Source organism: Zonotrichia albicollis, chromosome 2, assembly GCF_047830755.1.
Source record: "Zonotrichia albicollis isolate bZonAlb1 chromosome 2, bZonAlb1.hap1, whole genome shotgun sequence".
In the NCBI taxonomy this organism is placed as follows: domain Eukaryota; kingdom Metazoa; phylum Chordata; class Aves; order Passeriformes; family Passerellidae; genus Zonotrichia; species Zonotrichia albicollis.
In genome coordinates this window covers 14,140,597-14,160,522 of record NC_133820.1, presented here as the reverse complement: position 1 = coordinate 14,160,522, position 19,926 = coordinate 14,140,597, and the positions used below count along the sequence as shown (strand labels likewise).

Here is a 19,926-nt window from a genome sequence, read left to right as displayed (position 1 = left end):
GTTATATTGGTGGGTTAAATTAACAAAGAAATTCAGGTGATATTCCCAATAGTCAGTGAGAGTAAGAACACTTCCAATCTCTTCGTCACCCTTGCTCACTCCCATCAATTATAAAGTACAGCCCAAGTTCAAATCCTGTCTTTGCTTTACTCCAAAGGTAAATCCAAGATTTCTCACTCCTAGTCTGTGTTGCATAAAAAGGAGAACATGTTTTATACCCAGCCTTTGCTCCTCCCTGTGTCATTTTTTCTGAACACTGGGTTATAAACCCAAACTGTTATTTATAGTCAGTAGAATTTGTTGGACCTTATTTTTAATTGCTAGATATTCTGAAAAAAAATCCCATCTGCATCAATCTGAGGACATTTTCCATTTTTTTTCTGCTCAAGCAGTGATCTGAAAGCCAGTTGTTTACAAAACCATGGTGTGAGGCAAATTGGGATGTCTGAAAAGGAATGCTCTGACAGAACTGCTCGGAAATTTTGATTTTTGCCAGTAAGTTCTTTGTGTCCATCTTGTTCATTGCTGGCTAATTACCACCTTTGCAGACAATCTACATGGTTAGATCTCCTTGGAAACTAGCAAGGCTAGGAAAAAAATAAATGTAAGACTCTATATTTGAACTCAGAAATTATTTTTTTAGCACTGAATTAGGGCCAAATCATTCCTGATGTCAACTAATCACAGTATTTACATTAACAACATTCTCTCAGAGGAGAGGCAAAATATCTTGCTTAGCATCTGTCCACTTCTAATGAACTCCCTGTGAGCATTGGAGAGCGTGTCCATGGATTCAGAAAGAGAAATGTGTGTATTGGACAGATGGGAAAATATTAAAAAAAAGTAAAAATGCCATGACACAGGGAGCACACGAGCCTGGGGATCCATTTCGCACTTATTCCTGTGTAAGCTGGCATTAGAGCCCTTGGAGGGTCTAACCCTGTCTATTCTAAGACCTGTTCTATGCTTTAAGCTGAATGAGGGAAGGGTTAAATGAGATATTGGGAATGAGGAATTGTTTCCTAGGAGACTGGGGAGGAGCTGGGATGGAATTCCCAGAGCAGCTGTGGCTGCCCCTGGATCCCTGGCAGTGCCCAAGGCCAGGTTGGGCACTGGGGCTGGGAGCAGCTGGGATAGTGGGAGGTGTCCCTGCCAAGGCAGGGGTGGGATGAGATGATTTTTAGGGTCCTTCCAACCCAAACCTCTCAGTGATTCCATGATTCCATGAGTTATCCAGATCCAAGCCTGGCTGATGTCATTCATCAGCCCAAAAACCTGAACGCTTCAAGTTATTGGGTGTCAAACTCTCCTCACCAAAATAATAATCCAGCAACTCTTGGGCTTCACAGCTGTGGGTAGAAAAGCAGAATTTTGAAAGAGTCTTAACAGTGTTAATTATGGATGGCACTGGATGATCTCTTTCAGCCCAGGCCATTCTAAGATTCAATGGATTTTCCAAACTTCCAGATTTCCTGATTTTATCCAAATCCACAGCCTCCCAGAGGAAGCAAGCTACAGAAGCCACTACCTGCTATTAAAGGAAAACTTACTTGTTTTAAAACCAAAAAACTTCGGCTGTTTTGAAACCAAACTCATGGTGTGACATCCATGGGATTTTTCCATTTTCCACCTCCTTGTCAACCCTTTCAGCCTTCACCATCTTCAGGTTGAACATTCCAGGCTTTCCTTAACATTTGTTTGATGGCCTGTTCCACTGTCCCAGGTTGCTCCAAGCTCCATCCAGCCTGGCCTGGAAAACTTCATCCTGGGCAAAGAGAAGGAAGTTACAGCACAAAGATATGAGGCTGTTTTTCCACCAGATATAAAATGAATTAAAGAGAAATATTCTCCATAACACACAAACTATCTCGCCCTGTGAACAAACTCAGACAAGGCTGGATCCTGCAAATTCTTTTCTGTTACCTCTCAAATACAAACACAGTCCCTTCTCTCTGTAGCTGTAGTGCCTCCTTCCTTCCTTCCTTCCTTCCTTCCTTCCTTCCTTCCTTCCGCTCCTTCCGCTCCTTCCTTCCTTCCGCCACTTCCTTCCTTCCGCCACTTCCTTCCTTCCTTCCTTCCTTCCTTCCTTCCTTCCTTCCTTCCTTCCTTCCTTCCGCTCCTTCCTTCCTTCCGCCACTTCCCTCCTTCCTTCCTTCCTTCCTTCCTTCCTTCCTTCCTTCCTTCCTTCCTTCCTTCCTTCCTTCCTTCCTTCCTTCCTTCCTTCCTTCCTTCCTTCCTTCCTTCCTCCCTCCCTCCCTCCCTCCCTCCCTCCTTCCCTTCCCTTCCCTTCCCTTCCCTTCCCTTCCCTTCCCTTCCCTTCCCTTCCCTTCCCTTCCCTTCCCTTCCCTTCCCTTCCTTCCGCCACTTCCTTCCTTCCGCCACTTCCTTCCGCCACTTCCTTCCTTCTTCTTCCCCTTCCTCACCAGCTGCCTCTCTTTCTCCTTCTCTCTGTTAAAACACACACATTACAGCCCCAAATATTTCACTCTGCCCTCCATCCCTCCAAATCTTGGGCATTCCAGCATCCTTATTTCTTTTCCTCACATCCATGTCCTCTGATGCTTCAATGCAAACCAGAGCACAACCAGACCTCCAGGGAAGGCTCTTTGAAGCTTTTGCCACATCGCTAAGAATGAATCCAGGTGCGTTTCTGCCATGGCCTTGAGAGGCTGCCTGGAACAGAGGCCAGGCAGAGGTAAAGGAATAAAGCAGGGATTTATTAAAGAGTTCTTTAAAGGACACACCTTGGGCAGCAGAAGAGCCCAGCTGAGGCCACAACCAACAGGGACCCTGGGTCATGAGTTTTCACACTTTTATAGGTTTTGGTTCATTTCTATATTGGGGTTAATTGTCCAATTACAGCTTCAGGTTATGAAGTCCCATCCTCCTAGTCTGCTCTCCTCAATTTGCCCTTGTTTATACTTTTTGAGGCTCAAGTTGCAACAAGTGTCCTTAGTTCTCAGGCTGGAAAAGGATTGTTTTGTCTGACTAAACTGTGAGGAGAACTTGCTGACACTTCATATGATGTTCAGAGTCACACATCAATGCAGTACAGAATCTGGGAAATATGAAAGCTAAAACTTAAGGCATCAGAACGTGCTCTGATCTGGAAGACCTCACTTGCGACTTTTCCATATTGAGGAAGTCTGGCCATCTACAAATCTACCAGTGTCCCTTTTAGACCATCCAGGGTGGCTTTCATGGTGCTTGGTCACCAGGGAAGGCAGAAAAAACCCCATCAGTCCCCTCAGGTTGGACAGCAGGAGGAATTTCCCCATGGAAAGGGTGTTTTGGCCTTGGAAAGAGCTGCCCAGGGAGGTTTGGAATCCCCATCCCTCGAGGTGCCCAAGGAAGGCCTGGAGGTGGCACTCAGAGCTCTGGGCTGGGGACAAGGTGGGCATTGGGCACAGGTTGGACTCAATGATCTTGGAGGGCTTTTCCAACTCAAATGATTCTGAGATTCCATCTGAGATTCCTAGAGAAGCATTTCCATTCTGCCACTGGCCTCCACCTCACGGATGGGTCTTTGAGTTATCTTAAATGTTCTATTGAGTTATCCTAACACAGGAGAAAACCAGAAACCTTCCCAACACACTGCCTCATATGTTTGAAAATGTTCAAGCCTTATTTCATGCACAGAAAACTGCTCTAAACCAGCCAAAGTCTATTTTTACCACCTCAGTTCTCCATTTAATTTTGGGTTTGGATGCACAAGAAACACGTTCTCGTTACCAGTCTATTCATTCATCAAAAGCTCCCCTCCGTGGGCTCAATATTTTTGTTTACTGTTTTCTCTTGAAAAGGTCAGCTCCTTTATCAGCTATTTCTTTAAGTGAGTCTGTACCTGTCTAAAAAAGACATGAAATTCACATTTTAGTGCAGCACATTCCTTGTCTCACGTAGCGGCTCTAACAAGAGCAATCTGTATTTCTGCTGTCCACGGCCACATCCCTGAAAGGCAGCTGGCTCATTTCACTTTCCCTGCACAACTCAGGAGAGATGGAAAAAGCAGAAGCTCCCCTTTTTCACTCAAGACATCTGAGGGCTATGAAAGCTTTGAATTATTTGTGCTTCTCTGAGTTTTGCCTGCTCCAGAAGGGATAGATGGGCTTTGCAAGCTGAATGTACCATCAAAAATCTCAATTATTTAAAAATCATAACACCAGTGCAGCCTGTTCTGGTGAGACCTATCCACAGCATAGAAATAAAACATAATTCAACAATAACATTTTATCTTTGTGTTAAACTCCCCATTCAGCCACCCAGACTCCCTCAGATATTTGCAAGAAATTGGATGTTGCAATCTGGGGTAACGGGAAAATCCAGGACTGCCAAATCTTTCTCCTTTTTCCAAAAGGTTCCAGTTAGCCCTCAAAGGACCTTTATTTTTAGAGAGGAAACTGGTGACTCGTGCATGGAAAAATCCTGGGGAATGATGGATTATTTTTAGCCAGATTAGCAAAACCTACAGGAAAAATCAAGGGCAAAAAAAAAGTCTTTTATACTTTTTAGCAAAGTAAGAAAAACAAGCAGAAAACCCCTACTTCACTCAAAATAGAGATTACAGAATTTTTCATATAATCTCTCCATTTTGAGTTTATTTCATTCTTCTGAACAACTTTGTTTCCTAAAGTTGGGTAAAATATTACTGTGAAAAAGAAGTGCAAATCTGAATTAAAAAACTATTGTTAAAAGTACCAGAATTTCAGCATTTTGCAGCCAAAATAAAACTTTTTTGAAAGTTTGAAATTAAATTTAATTTTCTTTATAAGGTATTTTGGAAAATGCTGTTGATCAAATCAAATCCAATTTACAAAAAATATTTTCCTGCCTCTAAATAGTTGGGTTTTTTTCCCCACTACTTATATCCCTATAGAAAAGGATAATGGCAATTAGAGCAATTATAGCAATTTCACAGCAACTCCTCTGAGATTTTTTTCAAGCAAATTTATAGACCTATTTACTTTATTATGTATCTTAAGTGAAATAGCACAGTAAATGGTAATTTAGACACCACTGAATTGCTCATTTCAAGACAAAATGTTGTTATTTGTTAACACGGAAAGATTTTTTTTGTGGTTTTAACTTATATTTCTACTCTTGTTGGGTCTGATATGACCCAACAAGATGTGTGAATACATCTTTGAACAACTTCTTAGATGGGTATAAAATGAGTATAGAATCCTGTGGGGCAGATGCTCATTGCAGAAAAAATATGAAGTTTTTCATTCAGATTAAAAAAAAAGGTAAGAAAATATCTGGATTAAAACCAAACATATGTTTACTCAAATTTTTGCTTAAAAATAAAAAGCATGAATTGAGTCAGTTTTATCTCCTTGCACTCCAGTTGTTTTGTGGACAAACCCACAAAGTCTGACCTAAGCTAAGCTGAGGTTGAAGGTGGAGAATGAGAATCAGGCAGAAGCAGCCTGGAAAATCCAAGCACACAAAACAGGAGCAGGGGTTTTTCCTCTTGAAAATTCTTCACAGGGACATGGAGGAGAATTGTGGTTTGAAAAAATGTTTGACTGGAATATTAGACTGAAAAATATTTCACTGGAGCTTTGGGAGCAGCAGCACACATGAAAAAAAAAGAAATATTTCTTGCAGCTCCCTCTTATAGAGATGGATTTCTTGGTGTCCAATAGTGTGGTTAGCTCAGCTTGTTTTCATGACATTGGTAGGAATTTAGTATTTCTGAGGGCTCCAAAATCTCACTGAAGTTCTGAAAGGGATCCAAAAGCCTAAATACCAACCACAGTTTCAGAAATGATTCAGAGGAGGCCAGACAGGGTGATGGATAAGGCTCATTTCCTTAGGAAACATTGCTGAAGTGCCATTCTGAACTCACCATTTCCAGGTTATCAAAACACCACAGCCTGAAACCAAACATTGACCCAGCTGAAATTATGCAGGGTTTTTTAAAAATGTCTTTTTTATGGATGTCACTTCCAGCCTGATTTCTCAGTTATTTTCTCCTCTGCAGTCTATAAACTGCACGAAAGAGGAAATCATCAGCAAGAAACCAGGTCTCTGTATTTCACCGTGACTTCTTTTGGCAGGGAAAGGGGATGAAGGCAGTGATGGCCTCATTATTTAGCTTAAAAATACATCCAAAATCCCATTATCACCTGAAAAAATGGAGAAGGAGCAGCATGGAAAGAACACAAGAGCTGTTGAGATAAACTAATTGTAAGGGGGGAAATTGCCTGGCCCCTGAGATATTATTTGAGGCAACATTTGGATGCCAGAGTTGGGATTTGCATCTTAGGCCACCTCAACCAACAGAAAACTGTGAACATCCTGCAAGTCACCACCACGAGGGAAAGCAGAAGGCGCAGGAATGTTGTTTCCCCAGTGAAATATTACAGTAATTTTTCTTCTCAAGTGTGTAAAAATTAAAGTCTTGCCAGAGTTTTGTATATAAGGAACATCCTCCTCTCCTGAAATAGAAGCAAAAGCCATCAAAATTCTCCTTTGGCTTCAGGGAAGTTGTCAAGAAAGAAATCTCCATTACCAGATTTTAAAAGTAATTATTATCCTTCTCTGTTTCAATTCTTCCAGTCTTTTCAACCCCTTCTTTAACTTTGTGCAGCAGTAACAGCAGCAAGCAAACCAATATTCTTGGGCAATGTCTGTGTCCTGGGGGCAGCCAGATTGGCTGGAAACTGACTGAGGAAAAGAATACAATTTCAGGAGGGAAGTTTCTGACATGTTTTCATTCTTCTGTCAAAAATTGGAGGGCAGGAGGAATCACATATCTGCACTCCAAAGTCGTGCTGTTCCCTGTAGTCTGTATTTTTTTGAGGCAAAAAAAAAAAATAGGAATTGACAGTTCTTCTTAGCTCAAATACTTCATCTTACCAGTGGGATTTGAGCTGTTCTTCCAAAATTTTGCTGCCCAAGGAAGCTGCAAAATTGGTATCAAAGGGCAGTCAGGAGTGTGGAAATATTTGCTTTGCATTGGTGCAAGTGGACTTTCCCCAGCCAGTGCCCATCCTGACCCAGGGAAAGGTTCTTCAGTGCAAACAATGTTTTGCAGAGCAAAAGTGAACTCTCTCAAAGTCATCTGATATCCTCTAACCTGAAACTGATCAGATCCAAGGTCTTTATCAACATCTAAACTCTTCTGCCCCTTTTGGTAGGAAAGTGCTAGAAGCTCTTGGCTTTGCTCCTCAGCCTTAGACCATTGCATAAGTTATTGGTTTCACTCCACTGCTTCAGCATCTTGATTGAATCAAGCCCTTCCTTTCTGACGAAAAATATTCCTCTCCATCATTCCTCTGCCTTTTGTTTGGGAGAGTTCATTGATCAAAGCAAAGGAGCTGTCAGAGTGTGCTGGCGTAGTCAAGGTGGTTCCAGCAACTGCCCAAGGAGCTCTGTGAATATTCAGGCACAAGGTTGCCTCAAGGTTGTTCAGCAATGCAGGAAAATATTGGATTTGGCTGTGCCAAGGACAAAGATTGAAGTGAAAACACCCTGACTTCAGGGGGAAAAGGGGGGAAAGGACAGGAACAGAGTTGGGATAGAAAACAGCAAGGACAGAGGGGCTGGCTTCTCCTGCCAGCACGAAAATTGGTGACAACAGCTCCTTCTGAGAGGGTGCATTTCTCTCCTCTCTGGTGACCTAACTGGACACACAGACTTTGACAAGCTGCCTGCCTTGACTTCTAAACTTTTCCCATGCTGGAACATGCATCAGCTTCACCACCAAGCTGAGTCCACCTACAATGTTAAATAAAACCAGGAATGTCTCTGCAGCCATGAGACCAAGCAGTACAAGATGTCCAAGTCACACTGCAGAGCACCTGGCCCTGAGTCTTGTGGAGAAGTGTTGTGGGGACTTTCTCTTGGTTTTAAGACATAATTAGTTTATTAACAGGGTTCTTTGCCATTTCAGATCATCTGGAACAAGGGGAGGTCTGTGTTGCAGGCCAGGGGTTTATGTTGCTTTAAGCAGGGGTGGGATGAGAGCCTGTGGAGGTGTCTGAGGGAGCAAAAGTAGAACTGTGTTGGTAGATAAGAGTGAAAAAAGCCAAATCTGATTCAATCTCATCCATCTTGCTGAATGGAAGCACATCCTGTCTCCGTAGCCATTCCCAGGTATTTTCTTGGAGTACTAATTGGGCCAAAGCCAAAACAACCAATTTGCTAAATTAGCAGTGCAGTCACCACTGGACGGGGCAGCCAAACTTCTATTTACACTTCCAGAAAGAACTAGGAGAAATCCCCAGATATCAGAGATATTACATGGTGAAGAATTAAATGAGTCAGAATTATCGGTGTGAAATGTTTGGGCCAGAATTATCTACACAAAATAGCTCAGCTGATCAGCTCATTTTTGTTCCCAGAGTTTTCAGTCAGGAAAATCGTGATGGGAAAAAAAATCTTGAGAATCTCTTCCCAGAGAAGTTTGGAATTCTCTTTTTCCATGTAATCAGTAAAGAGAACACAGGGAGAAATCAGGATTTAACCAGCCCTCATGTAAGTTGTCTGGAAGGCTGAGCTCAGGTGCAAAAATGAAGCTGCAAAGAAGATAAAGACCTACTCTTCTCAGAGGTGCCCTCTGTAGAAGTTGGTTCTGTGTTGAGCAGCACATTGAAACCTTTAAAGGTTCCTTACAACCCAGAATATTCACTGATTTAAGCAGATTTTGAATGAATTTATTTATTATTTCTAGCAGTTAAAACATATAAACACAGTTTAAAATTGATAACAATAAGGTCAATACAAGTCTTTCATGCTTTCTCCTTTTCCTGGTAGACCCCATGGAGAAGAAAAGCTGAGTTCTCAGGAGATTTTAGAAGAAATTTTGTAGCTGACAAAAATTCTGGCATTCAGACACACCTGATAGCAACTGGCAGAAATAATTGGGGTTGAGTGACTGGACAAAGAAGCCTCAGAGATCATGTTGGACAAGGACACCTTGGCAGCAAGTCAGGGGACACATCAAACCCAAAAGCAACAAATGGCAAAAGTGTGGCCAGGATTTGCAGCTTGTCTTGGTTGAAAAGACAAGGGAATGCAGGGCAGCAGAAAGCTGCTCCTCTGGCAATGCAGGGGGCAAAGGCTGCTGTGCTGTGCCAGGCTCAGATTGGATCCAGGTAGGAATGCTTGGCTCCTCCCCTGGGTGGAGCATCTCCCCATGGGATGCTGGGATTGGATCAGCCCTGCAGGGACACTCAGTGGCCATGGACAGCAGAGATCTCCTGGAGGGAGGGTTGGCTGTGGGAGAGAGAAAGGAAGAACTGCCCCAGGAACAGCAGAGAACTGCCCCAGCTCTGACAGATGGGAACAGAACACACAGCCCCATTTCCAACCTCAGGCACAGCTGCTGGCAGCTTGTGCCACTGCTGGCAGCAGCGCTGACAATAGTAAGCATTTTCTGACTGCAAAAATTGCTTTACCTCAGCTTTGTCACCTTCTCAGAGGAAACAGGAGGATGCTGATTGCTGCAGTAGTTGTGGATAGGACAAGGGTGTGATGGAATCATGGAATCACAGAATGGTTTGGGTTGGAGGGTCCATAAAGATCATCCAGCTCCAAGGGCAGGGAACCTTCCACTAGACCAGGTTGCTCCAAGCCCTGTCCAGCCCAGCCTTGGACACAGAAATACCTGCTCTGAAGCTCGAGATCAAGCTTTTCTGGGAGGTAAAACCTGGTAAAAGACTAATCTGACAGGAAACCTCTCCTTACTCCAGAAATCTTTGTTCAATGCCAGGCATTTGCCCTAGAGAGGGCTCTGAATAAACACTGACTCCAACAGCTCAGGCTTCAGGGAGCAAGCAATTTCCATAATCTAATTTGGGACCCTCAGCCTTGTGAAAGGCTGAAGATGTTGATAATCAACTGTCTCTGCACATCTTTGCAGGCTCACAACCTCCCTACAGCCAGGTGCAGACTTCTTACATTGCCCCACAAATGTTACCCAGCCAAGGCTCTTTGGCTTCCCTGTGATTCACATGAAGATAAATTTAGCAAAGCAGATGTAAAAACAGCATTCTGGAGCCTTCATTGGTAAATTCTGCAATGAAGTTGGTTAGAATCCAAGAGAAAAACTACAAGGTCAAATGACTACCAAAAATGGAGTCATGTGTTTTTAAATTTCAGTTATCAGATTCATTTTTCCACCCTCCATAATGAAAGGGCCAAGAATCAGGAATTAATGGAAATGTTTGTACTGCAGAGACACAAAGTGTTACTCAGACTGATTTCTTGCAGCTGTACAGGCTTAAAAGAAATGAAAATAGTAGAACATTATTTTTATCAAGTTGGATTAGAAGGGAGTGACGAAGCAGGTAATGTGAAAAAAACAAAGTGTCATCCTTTCAGACTCTTTTCTAATCAAAAATATATCTCATTTCATGTCTTTTTTAGTGAAAGCTGCTGCTGAAATAAATCTCAGTCACACGCATGCTCCCTCTGGAACTAGGTTTATGATTCCATGGGTGCAAAGAAGTAATTTGGGTCTACTTGAAGAGATTTGCCAAGTCAGTGTTTATTGAGCACTCCAACATTTCAAAGTGAGGCCTAGCAGTGCTTCCAGCTGAGTGAATAGTCAATCCTGCATTGATTTCAACAGTGCAGGACCAGATCCTAATTCCTTTCTTTTTCAGGGAAAAGGATCTGTGCCCTGTGAAAATGACTGCTTACAGTTGTTAGCTGATCATAAAAGACTCCACTTTTTTCTCTAAACAAGGGTCTTTCTCCTCATATCTTGTGGTGCCTTGCAGTGTGGATTATGTGGCTGGGTTCATCCCACAGACAAATCCCCCTCTATTCCCAGAATTCCTGTGCCCTCTGTGCTCATCACAAATGAGATTTGCAGAGCTCTGAAACAAAAGCCATCCAGAGATGAGGAAAAACATTCCAAAATCTCCCCTTCCCTTCCCTGACTTCTTCCACTGCAATCAAGAGGAGAAATGGAACAATGCAGATTTGGGGTGTTGAAGGCTACAAGAAATTCCTTGTGCTGTGCAAAGCCCAACAACCCCACAGGGGAGCCCAAACAGTCACCAGGTCCTGCCAAAAATTCCACAGATGGATGCAGTGCCAGGGAGGTGGGGGACCTCAGCAAATGAGAGGTAAAATTCTCAAGACTTCCCAAAAACCAAACTTGGACCTTCACTTAAAAGCAGCCCTCATCCCACCAGGAAAGGGGGAATGCAGACAGGAATCACAGTCTCTGCTCTACACATTTCTCTGCATGCAGTAAAGCTCATGAGAGCAATTTTTAGATTGTAAATTATTTTGGAAATTAGGACATTTTCAATGAATTTGCACACCAAATGTTCAGAACTGTGTTACCAGAGTTGAAATCACTAAATTGCAGTGAAACGTCCACGGAACTTTCTAGGTCAGCTTCTGTTACAGAAAGGTCAGTCATGATTTGCAATATTTTCTTTTGAAACTCCTCATTATTTTGCAAATCATTCACAACCAAAATAGGCTTACAGTACTTAAATTGGATGAGCAGGCCCTTCATGTTCCTCCTTTTGCTTTCTGTTTGCACAGCACCACAACAAATTCTCTGCAGCACTACCAAACTACACCAAAAATCACATTGTTGATGATAAAATGATCGCTGAAGGGTTATATTGATGTGTTACATTCACAGCATCAAAGGGAGAGAGCGTGTCCTGTCCTGTTTTGTTGTTGACACTGGTTTCATGTTGTTCTACAGGCTATAAATAAAAGAATGTGCTTGGAAAATCAGGACTGTGCCTTTCCAGTGCTGCTTTGGAGTAGACAAGAACATGACAACAACATTTGCTGCAATTTTAGTAGAAAATTAAAATGTTCTGAGCACTGGCACAGTTCAAAAGCCCCTGGCATGGTTTGGACCAGTGCAGAACTGAGCACACACAACTCCTGGCTCCATTTCAGGACAGAGATTATTCCTGTTTGGCAGAGTGTATGACACTAACCTGCCTGGAAAACAATTGGAGTTCAATAATCCAAGTGTGGGCTGCTCCACTCTTTACCCTCCACACTAAATAATAGGTCTGGGCACACTTAATTAGCTAATTTGGCCACAGCCAGGACACAAGCGAACTGTTGAGGGATTTGTTTAGGAGAGCTCCTTGTCATTTGCTGGGAAATTAAACAAATCACTGAAATCTCATATGTCTTGTAGGTTTTACCTCAGAGAATAACCAAAGCAGATCATTAGAATAGAATCCTCTAAATTGGCCAGGATTGGCTCATTACCTGGCTGTTGTGTTCAAACAAACATGATGTTTACTGGGAGAGAAGGAAGAGTTCAGAAATACTTTTTTTTCTTTTTTTTTTTCTTTTCTTTTTTTTTTTTTTTTTTTTTTTTTGCAGTGCAGATTAATAATATGTATATATTTTTGTCAGGAAGAAAAGCAGAGAGAGCAAAAAATAGCTCTCAAGTGAGGCTGCTGCTACTCACTCCCCTGTTCCTGGATCCATGACAGCCATTATGTAACCAAAAGGAAAATTAGATGAAATAAACAGCAGAAGTTAATTGGGTCGATATCAAGTAAAAATATAATTAGTCAAAGTATTTTGTGGCAAAGGCACTGACAGTGTGTGGCTGTTCCTCAGCCTCAGTGGTGAGCAGGGATCCTGCCATGTGTTTAAAACTTATTCATCAAGCATTTCCATGGAAACACACAGATGCATAACCCTTGGATCACTTATTTTGGGAATTGCTGCTCCCAAGGTTCTCTCTGGAGTGAAAACTCAGTCCAGGAGAGGGTAACAAACTGTGGTTCTGATCCAGAAACTCTCCACAAAGGAATTAATTCATAGCAGGATGGGGTGAGAGAAAGAAGGAAAAGGCATCTTGCAAAAAAGAAAAAAAAGACAAAAACTTGACCTTAATTTTTTCCTCTCAGAGACTGAGAATTGAGAAATGACAGCACTGGGAAGAGCCTGGAGAGGTTAGAAATGGCCAGATGCCCTCAGGAAGATTGAAATGTCTGCAAGAATGTCAAAAAAATGCTGTAATGAGAGAGACCTTGGTTAAACACTGGGTTTGTTGTCCAGAGCTGCCCCCTTACAAAGCCAGATGAGAACCACGACAGCTTCTCCAGGTGAAGAAAAACCCTCCCACATTGGAATTGTCACAAGTTGATCCCACTTACTGTGACAGCAGCTCCCTGCTCCTACAAAATTTGTGGACACTTGACAAAATGTGGCCCTTCCCTCATGCTGTGAAAGCCAGGTCAGGCTGGCTGTGATGCACAAATCCACACAGAGCATTTGGAAAGCATCAGTAAAAAATTTGCTGTCTGAAGAAAAGGTGTTTCACTGCTCAAAATTCGCTGTCTGAAGAAAAGGGGCTTCACTGCTCAAAATAGTTCCACAGGAAATAAACATTGTATGGAAAGCAGGAGGGGTGTGGTGGGAGGGCAGCCCTGGATGTCTTTTCACATTCTTCCTGCTGCCAGGAATAAAATCAGCACCTGGGTCCCCTCCCAGGATAATTTCTGGTAAGAGATGCTCAGACAGGAAGGTCTGGGACATGATTCCCTTTCACAGCAGGGCCAGGAGTAAGGAATGTGCTCCAAACCAACAGAATTATCACACTCTTGGTCTCTGTGTCCATGCCAGGCTCTGACTGGGAAGGAAAAGCAAATTATTCATAATGCCTGAAAGATAATGAACCCCATTATATCAGCATTAGTAGTTTAACATAAAGCCTCAAAAGCCAGAGCCTTCAGAGGTTGTTCATAATTATTTGAGGATTCTGTTGCTGCAGTGATGTGATAACTCCTGTGGACTGGAATTTCCTTAGGCACAACGGAGAGCTGAGCATAAAATGTGAAGCCTTAACTTCAAATTTTCTGGCTTTGGCTTAAGTCTGCCTCACAAAGACCCTGCAATGCCTTTTGATTGTGTTTTGTCATGCATTGCCCAGCATCAGGGCTAATGCAAGCAGGCACACTGTCACTGGCTGAGGGAGTTCCTTCAGAACTGAGGGCCCTGGGACACAGCTCCCAGTGCTGCCGCTGCCTTCAGCCCTGATAAGGCTCTCCTGAGACACACAGCAAGCTGAAAAGGTGACAGGATGGGGGGCACGGCCTCAAAACATGGAATTGCTCTCAGATTCTGTGCTACTGGAGGGCTCTGAGACTTTCTTTGAAAGAGGAACAGGTCAGAAGGAAAGACAACCAGGCTACAACCCCTTTTTCCCCTGGATATTTCAGTAAAACTCTGCAAGGCTCTGTGATCTTTCTCTACAGGTGCTGTGAGACTCCACACAGGATCTGCTGCACAGCACATGGTTCTAGGAGTGGAAAAGGCTTTTAGAGCCACACTGACCCAAGTGAGAGCAACACTCCATAAAGAATGGCACAAAATCACAGCAGTGCTGCTTTTTAGATGGGATATTGGGAAGAAATCCTTCCCTGTGAGAGCAATGAGGCCCTGGCACAGAGTGCCCAGAGAAGCTGTGGTTGCTCCATCCCTGGAAGTGTCCAAGGCCAGGTTGGACAGGTTTTGGAGCAACCTGGGGTAATGGAAGGTGTCCCTGACCATGGCATGAGGTGGGGACTGGGTGATTTTAAGATCCCTTTCCACCCAAACCATTCTGAAATTCTCTATTCAAAGTCAAGCACCTGGGCAGACCCACCAGAAGACTTTTCTCTTCACAGTCTGGCAGAAGAATGACAGCAGCTAGCCAGAAGAGAAAGAATTAGGAATTCAAGAGCTGAAATTCCTGCAGGAAGAAGCCCCAGAAAACAGAAGGATTTGAAAATCAGTTGAAAACAACAATTACCCCAGACCTCAGCATGTGCACCATGCAAAACACATTCATTGAAGGCACTCTCCTCCTCAGTGCACACTTTTTTTCCCTGGCACACAACCATAACAAAGCTATTTATCTCTAAAGGCTGGGAAACTAAAAAAAAGGCCCAGATCATTAGAGGACAAGGTACACTTGAATTAAAGGCCAGAGGCACAGTGAATTCAAATGAAATCTGAAGCACCGTTGGTTTTAGGTTGCTGGGAGAAGGACACACAATTCCTTGTCTCATTATCAGCAAGACATTGATTTTCTGTGGAAGTGTGCTTGAATTGCTCTTGATAGATATTACAACTTTCCTTCAACAAGAGGGGGATTGGTTCTTTCTAAAAACTGTTGGCTTTAAAAAAAAAACCAAAAAAACTCCTTGTACTTATTTAATACTTTCCCCACAGCAATGCAATTGATGGGAAAAAATAGCTCAGCAATAGCTCATTTTCTCTGCTCAACCCCAAGTGAATCCATTGCCTCATTTATATCTTTTATCTCTCTAAGATCGTTTTTGGTGCATAAAAAATTTCATTCATTAAACTGCAAAGGGGCGAGGGGGGGAGGAATATCTGCTTAAACCCATCTTGTGAAATTTAAATATGGGTGTGGGTAGGATGACCTGATAAGAAACGAGAGTTTGCTTTAATTTTATTTCTGTGTAGCAATAAAATGCGGAGGGTGCTTGGCGTCCAATTTTTGTGTTAGCAAAACACAATGGATTTAGCAAAGAACAAGGATGATCATTTTATTGATTAACACAGGAAAAGATTGTGTGTTGACTTAGAGCAATAACAAGAGGAATAATGACTTTTCCATGTGTTTTTTGTTTTCCATGGCAGCCAACGTCCTGGAAGAAGACTCAATGGAGCAGGACATCGAGAGCCCTGTCACAATCCATCAACCAAAGTTGCCCAAACAAGCGCGAGAGGATCTGCCAAAAAACATCAGCAAGGAATGTGCCAAGAGGAAAATCCAGAGGTACGTTCGGAAAGATGGGAAATGCAACGTCCACCACGGGAATGTCAGAGAGACTTACCGGTACTTGACTGACATCTTCACCACCCTGGTGGATCTCAAGTGGAGGTTCAACCTGCTGATCTTTGTCATGGTTTACACGGTGACCTGGCTCTTCTTCGGCATGATCTGGTGGCTCATTGCCTACATGCGAGGGGACATGGATCACATAGGGGACAGCACGTGGACCCCCTGCGTCAGCAACCTCAATGGGTTTGTCTCAGCCTTTTTATTCTCAATAGAGACCGAAACCACCATTGGGTACGGTTACCGGGTCATCACGGACAAGTGTCCCGAGGGAATTATCCTGCTTTTAGTGCAGTCTGTCCTAGGTTCTATCGTCAACGCCTTCATGGTTGGCTGCATGTTTGTGAAAATATCCCAACCCAAGAAGAGGGCAGAAACCTTGGTTTTTTCTACAAACGCAGTCATTTCCATGCGGGATGGAAAGCTGTGTCTGATGTTCCGAGTAGGAGACCTTAGGAATTCACACATTGTAGAGGCATCAATACGAGCCAAGTTGATCAAATCCAAACAGACAAAGGAGGGGGAATTTATACCACTCAACCAGACAGATATCAACGTAGGTTATTACACAGGGGATGATCGTCTCTTTTTGGTTTCACCACTGATCATCAGCCATGAGATTAACCAGCAGAGTCCTTTCTGGGAGATTTCCAAAGCCCAGTTGCCCAAAGAGGAGCTAGAAATTGTTGTAATCCTAGAAGGAATGGTGGAGGCAACAGGTAACATTTCTTATACTTTGTATGAGGTAAATGCTTTAATTTTAGCAAGGAAAATCAGTGGTTTTGCTTCATTTTAAAGGAATCACTTCCACAGTCGTTGCGTTTGAAAAAGGAGTTCGTTCTCTGGTGAGCTTCAAAATTAAAAGCATGCCCGGTTTAATTGTCTGTTCCATCTTGCCTAACGGAATTAGTGTTGTTTCTGCTCTGCTTGGAAAATGGGATAGCATCTCTCATTTTCTGAATTTTTCACAGCATGTCACCCAGTTATTTGTCATTCTATTGCAGGAGCAGCTCAACCACAGGGACCTTGTGGGATAAAATTGCTTAGGGAAAAGCAACCAAAAAAAAAAAATTCAATGCAAAAACTCTGTTTGTGATTAACGTGGAAGCACCGTGGTCCTGCTGCTTCCAATCACTCCTGGGTATCTGCAGAATAACTGCCAGCCCTGTGGCATTCCAAGGCTGGATCCAGTAGGAAGTGATGATGTGTTCAGTTCTCTCTTTTTAGGTTTTTTTTTTTGCCTGCTCGTTTTCTTTGTTTTTTGTTTTAACTTGTAACGTGGGGCTTGTTCCACTCTAGCTCACAAAAGGTCTCATCTGAGTTGGTGTTTCACGGGGGCCCCACAGGAGTGCACAGAACACTGGAAGCTGGGATGTACAAACAGTGTTGGAATGTTGTGTCACCGGAGTCTCGTGGAGATGCTGGGTGGTTGTTACCTGCAATTATGCAGCAGAACAGCAGAAATCACTTGGTGCAGGGGAAAAAAAAGTGCTTGAAATCCACAGCAAATGCGCCGCTAAAATAATGTTTCTTTTTTGTATTAAAGCCAGGAGGGTACTTTTATCTGTGTTTTAGAAGCTGGAGGTGTTTTTTTCCTGTTAATAACAGCATCAATGCCTGAAATGAGTAAATATAATCAACACATAGAAATGGCTATTATAAAATGAAGATTTGATGTGCTTGGGGGATGAGAAAACACTGATTATAGAAATATAACAATGAGATTTGCCATTTTTCCCCAGGACTGCAGCAAAACCCAGGAAAGTTTGAGCACGTGGATTCCACAGCTCTGACAGAGGCACAACCTTTCCAACCCTGACTCATGTTTTGCAACTGGAGCCAGGAAATAAAGAGCAGTCTCTTACTAGAACATGTGTGTGTGTGTGTGTTTCACACATCTATTATGTGGTGTCAGAAGAAAACTGCATTTGTCACCATATAATAAACGTGTGAGACAAAAATGGAGCAGAGGGAAAAAAAAAAAAAAACACAACACAAAAACTGAAGGGAACTTGGCAGGGAATTTGAAGTGGTAAATGCAAGGCTTTCCAGGAAGTAGGTGGTACTGAAGAGAAATCAAGATGAAATGTTTAGAGCTCCTGATCTGTGCAATAGGCACCGAGATTTCAAACATCTGCACCACCTTGGGGTGAGACAATGAGGGAATTGCTGTTTGTTCCCTGAAACCATCCTGAGATCTCAGAACTGCAGCTGAAGGAACTTGACATCCCAAGGGGGTGGGGGATATTTTCAGGTTTGCTGAGCACTGTGTTTTCCAGCAAAGTGATTGGCAAGTAGTGGCAGAATAAAAAATGTCTCACCAAAACCACCTACAGGATCAAAAGGCAGAATATTCCTGCAGTGCAGCAAATGTGGAATTGTTGGTTGAGAGTCTCATCTTTCTCTATTTGTGATTCCCCCTTCTCTCACCTCGTTTTCACCCCTGCACATCCCAGGGCTCTCTCCCAGGGGTTTTATTTGCTGCTCTGGCCTGGCTACCTCTCCCATTCACCCATCACCAGCCACCACTGCAGCACAAAACCCCTCAGACTGCTTGGGCTGGCAGGGCTTGAGATAAAATCACATTTCTCGTTATCTCAAACCTCTCCAGTCCTTATCAAGAGAGAAACTGAATGCTGTGGTTTGGAAAGTCACGGAAGATATCCAGGATTAAAGAGTTTCCCCTGCACTGGATGGCTCCATTTCACATTTTAGGCTGTTCTGTTTGGGTAGAGTCTCCTGCTGAGTGAGATATGAGCAGAGGGCATCACATAATGTCAGAATTACCAGCACAAAATCTAAAACATATTTGTGCAGAAGTAGCTTCTTGTGCTGGGCTTTGACCCCTTGCACTGAGTGGTTTTTGTTGAAGGTACAATCAGTCCAACCTTCTACCAGCACTTGGAATTTCCACTCTTTTAATTTACAAATATTCACACAAATTTACACAAATATTACAAATGTTTATATTTATTTGCATCCTGGCAAACACTGAAAGCCAATTTAGGCAGTCAAATATTCACCTTTCCTTCTCCCACCCGCTGCAGAGAGTGAGAGCAGGGAAAGAAGCTGCTCCCAGCAGCAAAGCCCAGCCCTGCACTCCTGCCAGCAGAGTTGTTATGGAATCCAAAATTATAAATTTATAAAAGCTGAAGCCAGGAGAATGTGATGTCACCTACAGCAGTGTCCTCATTTGGTGTCACTGCTGAGGGATCCAGACCAGACTGAGGTCATTAGGTTGTGTCACCCATCAGCAAAGCCACTCCCAAATTTGAGCAGGAAAAACAATCCTTTATCTGTTTTCAGAGCTTCCCCACTCAGAGACAGCTTCAATGAGAAAAAAAAATGGGAAATGATAAGGGTAAACCTTTGCTAATGTTGTTATTAATTATTGATTCTGCTTAAATTTGACTCAACAGGTAAATACATTTATAATGCTTTCCACCCTAAGTGCTCCAAAATCACATTTATCTGTTGTATGAAACGCAATTTTTATGGATTGTCATGGGAATTCTGCATTGTGTGTTAGGACAGGAAATGAAGAATAATGCATTTTCTTAAATGGCATTAAAATAATGAACCAAATTAAAATTCAGCAGAAAGTTCAACTCAAGGACCCCTTTAATTCCCCATGGAAGCTTTGCCACAACTTCCTGAGATGCAAAAAGAAGTGGATGTGTTTTTTCCAAGGCACATAACAAAGTATTATCCCAGGGATAATCCCTACACCTTGGTTATTCCCATTCTCTCTACCATGAAAATGAATTTGAGGGCAGAATCCTCAGCAAAGCATATTCCAAAAACATGAAGTCAACCTGACTCCTTCATCCAGCACCATCCAACACTCAAAATAAGGTTGGTTTTTAAAAATATTTGTTATGGATCCTTTCAATATGCATTTTTAAATGTATTTATTTACCACAACATTCAAAAATATCTCTTTGGAATCAAAGGATAAAACTTTTGCAAAGATTTATTTCTGTGCTTTTCCTGGTGGTGGTGCACATCTCTCCAGTGTCCAAAAACATTGATTTTGGGACAACAAAAGCACATTAGGCTGCTGCGGAGCCACTGAGGAGCCTTGAAAATGGGGAAAAAAATCCAACCAAACTTCACTG

At 42.7% G+C, this 19,926-nt stretch overlaps 1 protein-coding gene across 2 annotated transcripts in view; it reads left to right on the top strand.

Annotated features, from left to right (window-relative positions):
- The window catches only part of KCNJ6 (potassium inwardly rectifying channel subfamily J member 6), a 175,464-nt gene that overhangs the window by 117,501 nt on the left and 38,037 nt on the right, over positions 1-19,926 (top strand). For both annotated transcript variants that reach the window (XM_074533913.1, XM_074533912.1), the window contains one exon: positions 15,607-16,527. In XM_074533913.1, coding sequence (XP_074390014.1) covers positions 15,630-16,527 — 898 coding nt within the window. In that variant the 5' untranslated portion in view covers positions 15,607-15,629. The remainder of the gene's footprint in view (positions 1-15,606; positions 16,528-19,926) is intronic.